At 32.1% G+C, this 6,294-nt stretch overlaps 1 protein-coding gene across 1 annotated transcript; it reads left to right on the top strand.

Moving 5' to 3' along the window:
• The first annotated feature begins 3,447 nt into the window (after positions 1-3,447).
• On the top strand, positions 3,448-6,258 carry LOC140971226 (growth-regulating factor 3). The gene is made up of 4 exons (XM_073433371.1): positions 3,448-3,757; positions 3,985-4,182; positions 4,478-4,844; positions 5,675-6,258. The coding sequence occupies exons 1-4, from the start codon at positions 3,580-3,582 to the stop codon at positions 6,090-6,092; spliced, it is 1,161 nt and encodes a 386-aa protein (XP_073289472.1). The 5' UTR covers positions 3,448-3,579; the 3' UTR covers positions 6,093-6,258.
• Positions 6,259-6,294: the final 36 nt, after the last annotated feature.

Genomic DNA, 6,294 nt, shown 5'->3' with positions numbered 1-6,294 from the left:
AACATGTAGTTGATTGTTTCTTTAATTTAGTAAGTTTGTTACTAACTTTAAATTCCTAAACTAGATTACCAAAAATTATAGTTATCCAAACTTTAAAATTAATTTTTTCAATATCCACATGTATAAAACAATAGACAAATAAAAAAATTTATAAATTAAAAACTAAACTAATTGCTACTTTTGTTTGATCTTAATATATGTATTGTTTCTAAAATTTTAGATTAAGTGATGTTTCATTCTTGTTTTTATAATTGATCACACTAATAACTTTTTATAAGTTTAAAAAATCATATTAGGATGAGTTTAGGACTTCTCATCAGTGCTTCGAAATTGGATCGATAAATGTAAAAACAACTCGATCTAATGTAGTAAGTATTTTGATCAAACATATAATAAAACCGATAAAATATGTGAACGTTCGGAATTGATTGTGTAAAAAATAGACGAATGAGCGCACAAGTTTGTTTATGGAATTTCGAGGATCGAATCTCTCTACGTCTTTCATTTTCCATATCCAAAAAGATTTCACAAAAAGATTTTGATTTATATAAATAGTTTGTACAAACTCATCTATATCGATGTCAAACTATCAGTCGAGACCTAGCATACTCAGACCTCATCCAGTCAAGTCTTCAAAACGACAATCAATAACTGACTTACAACTAATAATCAATCAGATGACAAGTTTGATATAAAATATAACTTATACAACCATTCATATTCATCTTCTGAGTCAAACTCGAAACAACCCAATCAAATTTTTTTTATGCTTAGACAAGACGACGGGCGCTCGGTTACATACCGTTCTTTTCGCGCAACTATGTGACTCAAAAATTTGCATAAAATAAGAAATAGGTTTTGAAAATATAATCAGGCAGTCAACATTCATAAAAAAAAATTGTAAAATGTTCATTCACCAATTAGACCTTTATCGATCCTAAAAATAATTGATTTACTTTATGAAAAAAATACATGGATTTAATCACCAAATGTATATAATAATTTTTTTAGAAATAAAATAAAATAACAAAATACTTTAATTTTAATCTCATTTTTTAATATATTTTATAAATTTTTAATTAAAAAATTCAAATCCCAATTTATTAAGTATTTTGAGAAAAAACATAACCAAATTTTTTTTACACTCTTCTATTTCGAGTATATAATTTAATTATTTAATATTATACTTATATATAACAAAATTTTATAAGTAACTTTTAAATTACATGATTTTTTTATTAACATAAAACATGTCAAATTTAAATTTTTTTGGGGTAGAGCAAAAATTTATAATAAAAGAAATTAATAGGTTAAAACACAAAAATAAAATTAATAGATGAGGGTAAACTTATCAAATATTAAATTAAAATAAGTAGAGTGCATTTAAGAATAAATGAAGCGTAATTATCATTTTTCAAAAATTTGTACTCAATATTATTCTAAGTAAAGATGTAAATAAACCAAGCTGTTCGCAAGCTATTCGAAGCTCGACTTGGTAAAAATCTTGTACGAGATAGTTAGTTAAGCTCATTGATCAAAGTTCGAGCTCGAAAATATTTTCAAGCCGATCTCGAGCTTAAAAATATTTGGCTCGTAAGATCACTAATTGGTTCGTGAGCTCGCTTAATTTGTTGGGCCTTGAGTGTACATTAATAGCTTTCATTGTCTCACATCGAAATTTGACTTTAAGAGAAGTAATCGAAAAACTATAAAATGAGAATCGTAATCCCTCAATTTCTCATATCCTAAATAACCGTTTGGTTTTGAATGTTCGATTAGCTCGAAAATGAGTTTGTTTAACTAGCTCAAAAAACAAGCTCATTTAACTAGTCGAGCTCGAACCAGACTAATTAAACATGATAAACGAGCTGTTAATGAGTCGAGCTATCCGCGAGCTAAATAATTTTAAAACGAGATGAGCTCAAGTCTCATGATAAAAGTTCGAACCAATATATATCTTAAAGGAGTTGAGCTCGAGCTTGATACTGTTAAGCTCGGCTCATTTATATCTCATCTCTAATTCTATATCCTACTCAAATATTGTAATAATCACAATATTATATTTCAACAAATTCATATTAACCCAAGTAACTTAAACGGATCTTATGTACTTTGTTAATAGTAATAATTCTTAACAGATTGTCATATTGCTACTATAAAATCAATTTGGCCGATATTTTACTGTAATTTGAAAAAAAATGAGTTTATTTTCATTATTAACAATATAAACCATACATAACAACTTGTAAAGTCCACTTTCATTTTTTAATTTTTTTTTGTTAAAAAAAGAACTTGAAAAGTCAAGTATATTATATAATCGAAAATTAAACAGTGGTTTTTTTTAAAAAGTTATATGATATAAAATATGATTAATATTAAAATATTGAGAAATTTTGAAATGACATCTGCCACGCCTAGGTTCTCCTGCATTTAGTGTAAACCTCCACCTCCAACCATCCTTTGCATTTAATTACATAATGTAAAATAAAAATATATAGAAATCGTTTTAATTAATATTTTCTTTAAATTTTAATGTCAACTGTCTTTTCTCCTGCAATTAATTTAATCATATAAAATAAAATTATTAATTATCCTCAAAAAAAAATTAATTATTGATCAATATTTTATTGTATCAACTGTCTTTTCTAAAGTGCCTGCACTGGCCTAAAACACATTAGATGACATGACACTTCATTTTACTTGCCTCGTTTGAACCGACGATAATTAATTTTTGTAAACAAGTTTTTATATTAACAACAATAATAATCCATTAAATCTTCTCCCCTATATGCCACACATTATAGGGACAAATTGTTTTTACCACTCTTATAAAATGTTAAAAAAAAATAAAATTATTTTAAGATAAAAAGTATAAAATCTGTTATATAAAATTAAATAATTTATATAATCCTTTATTTTAAAAAATTAGGCATGTTTCTTTTATTTATAAGGGGTTTTACGTTATTTTTTTAAATAAAAATATCATTAATTTAATATAAGATGTTACTTTTAATTTTTTGGGATTTTTTTTTTCCATAACTTTCATATATGTAAGACAGTGATTAAAATTATAAATTACATGGAGGAAATAAAATATAAGGCACTTACATAAATTTTGTATTCGATAATTAATGTAGAAAATATATATTAAGCTACGAATCTTCATTTGAACCACCAAATTATTAAAAAATAAAATTATTATTATTATACTTGTCACCAAAGAAAAATTCACAAATTTCTATTTTATAATATAAATCAAATTTATTATAAAAAATTAGATTAAAATAAAAATAAAAAAAACAATACAAATATAATATTTGAAAAGATTTGCCATGATCCGAATTCAATGAAGTCACGTGACCCAAAAAATTCACAGCAAGCAAATAATAAAGAAACAAAAAAACCCAAAATATTACAGTAAAAGCAGCAGCACTGTCCGTAGCATACACAAGTGAAGTCCCTGCAAAAGCCTTATACAAACTCTCTTACTTAAAACACAGCACAAAGAAGTCACCAACCAACCAAGAACCGAAACTACAAAAATCCCAATTCTCTCTGACCATTTCTTTCGCCGCTTCAATGGACTTGGATCTGAAGCAACAAGATGAAAATGACCTGGAAACAAACCCTTCTGCAAAGCTACCGAAACTTCTCCTTCAACACCACCACGCTGATTCCAATCCCTCTGCACTCACTTTGTTTGTACCTGAACTCATCAGCAGCAACCTGTCAGCATACTCACCCACCAAATTTAACAGTATTTTCCTCTCTCTTTTCTCTATCACGCACAGATTTTACATGACCCATTGCTGGTGCTGACAGTTTAAAGCATGTTTTCTTGAAGTTCTTTCGCTTGCTGTGTTCGAAAGTTTTCTGGGCTTTTTTTAGCTTACAAGTTTCACAAGTTTGTAGCTTTTGTCAGTGTGTGTTTACTTAGCTTTATGGTTGGATTAATCTTTTATATTTGGCCATGGTTTCTTGCAGGAATGGGGAGCTATTTCAGCTTGACACAATGGCAGGAACTTGAACTACAGGCTTTGATTTTCAGACATATGATTGCTGGCGCAGCTGTTCCGCAAGAACTACTCCATCTTGTTAAGAAAAGCCTCATCGCTTCTCCTTCTTCTTCATATTACCTCGCCAACTCGCTGCATCAGTACTATCCACATTACCAGCCAGCTCGTAAGTTCTTACATCTCCTTCTCAAGATGATACATACAACAGTTATTGATTATTTTCACTTCAAGAATGTGAAATTTTCAGGATTATGGCTTCTGATTTCCTGAATGATGGATACGCTGAGTTTTACATTCTGCTGTTTGGTTTTTTTTTTTTTTTAAACTGTAAATGTGTCGTTTAGTTGAAGAATGATGGGATTTTTTTTCATGGAATGGGGTTATCGCAACAGTTTCTCTTAGCATAAACTTCAACATTTCCACTATTGTACTTTAACGTGTGTATGTGTACGGTGGATCAGTGCTGCAATCAGGGTATTGGGGGAGAGCGGCGATGGATCCAGAGCCGGGGAGATGCCGGAGGACTGACGGGAAGAAATGGCGGTGCTCAAGGGATGTGGTGGCGGGGCAGAAATACTGCGAGCGCCATGTCCATCGTGGCCGAAACCGTTCAAGAAAGCCTGTGGAAGTCCCCACATCCACCACCACCACCACAGCCGCCACCACCCCATACGGCGGAAAATCTGGTAACAATGGCAGTGGTGGTGAAGTCCTGAAAACTAACAATAGCATTACTTCTCAAGGAATGGTTGCTAGCGGCGGCGGCACTCCTCGCTTTACTCTCTCAGGGCCTTCTCCTTCCTTGGATCTTCTCCATCTTAACCAAAGGTAAAGTAATTTATTATTTTCACTTGTTAAAAAAAAAAGTAATTTATTATTTCTTCCCCGACATTTAATTAATTTTCTCCCCTAAATTATCATCTAAATATACGTGACATAACATATATTATTTTATCAATTGTGGGTGGCACTCTTCAAACTATTTATACATATATATTTTACTTGAGAAAACTAATAAATTTTTTAAAAAAATTGTTTGAATGTTAGATTTCAAGATTACCTCCGCTTTTGAAGGAATTCTATACAATAGATCGGTTGAAATTTAATTCATTAACCTGATACAAGGTTTGATGCAACTTAGTTCTTGAACGAGCTAGGGTCAGCAATAAGATTAGTTCTTGTAAGAATTTCATGTCATTTACGCCACAATTAATGTCGTTTATTTTAACATTATTATTATTATTTTTAATTATTCATCCATGCTGCTAATGGAGACTTGTTGTTCCCCAAAAGGAAGAAAGTGCGCCAAAACCTGATAAACAATGATCCAAGCCATCATCTGGTTTGATATTCTCAAACAACTTTTCCTTGTTGAGGGGTCGTTAGAATTCAAATCACTTTGGATTATTAAGGAGCGTATATATGCGCATTTGACCCACTTGTGTTTTCTGGTGGGTCCTTTGTTTTGATATTTTTGGAGTAGTGCCAACGTAAAGGGCATTTGATGATTCTCAGTCACCTCAGTCACCCCCAACCACATGTTCTAGCTATGACACATACTTAAAGCTTCTTGAATCAATTTTCACCAACCTTTGTGTTTTTCTTGAAATCACTACATAATTTTTTGGGCAAGTTAGACCACAAGATATTGTTTGTAGGCCTTCGGAGTCGATGATCGAGAACAAGTGTTCGTTTGAAACCCAAAACGATGGCGGGCCAACACTACGGCATTTCTTCGATGGCTGGTCTAGGTCACTCGATGAGACGACCAACGCTGCTAACTCGGTGGCTTCGGCCACCAACTTGTCCATTTCGATGCCCGGAAACCCGTCTTCTGATTTCTCGTTAAAGCTTGGAACGAGCAGTGATGAATCAAGTGGTCATGTTGCAAGTCTTGACAGGGATAGGCTTCAACTGAGCTGGGGTGGAACGTGGGAGGCGAATCCAGTGGCGCCTATGGGTGGACCATTAGCAGAAGCATTGAGATCGGCTACGTCCAATTCATTTCCAACTAGTGTGCTACATCGATTACCACCACGGGGCCCAGCTCCCAAGGCCAGCTATGTTAGCACCTGAAAATTTAAGTGGCTTTTCCTTTCGCATTGCTTTCCGGTTTTCCACTGTGTTCTTGGTCCTCTTTTTCGAATGTTTCTGAATGATTTTTTGAGAACATGTAATTGTGTGATGTGTAAATGGTGTGAAGTTTGATTCTGGAATGACTTTGATTGATACTTTGTAGCAATGTAAGTAACTAAAACAGACCCAAGAATTTATACAA

Source organism: Primulina huaijiensis, chromosome 2 (genome assembly GCF_012295235.1).
Source record: "Primulina huaijiensis isolate GDHJ02 chromosome 2, ASM1229523v2, whole genome shotgun sequence".
Classification (NCBI taxonomy): domain Eukaryota; kingdom Viridiplantae; phylum Streptophyta; class Magnoliopsida; order Lamiales; family Gesneriaceae; genus Primulina; species Primulina huaijiensis.
The sequence above is the reverse complement of the archived record's forward strand: the minus strand, read 5'-3'. Positions and strand labels throughout refer to the sequence as shown.

Excerpts from the sequence above, each read along its gene's own strand:
- LOC140971226 (XM_073433371.1), top strand. The coding sequence starts at position 3,580 with ATGGACTTGGATCTGAAGCAACAAGATGAAAATGACCTGGAAACAAAC. Across the intron at positions 3,758-3,984 it reads CTCACCCACCAAATTTAACA|GAATGGGGAGCTATTTCAGC; the intron begins GTATTTTCCTCT and ends GGTTTCTTGCAG. Across the intron at positions 4,845-5,674 it reads CTTCTCCATCTTAACCAAAG|GCCTTCGGAGTCGATGATCG; the intron begins GTAAAGTAATTT and ends TATTGTTTGTAG.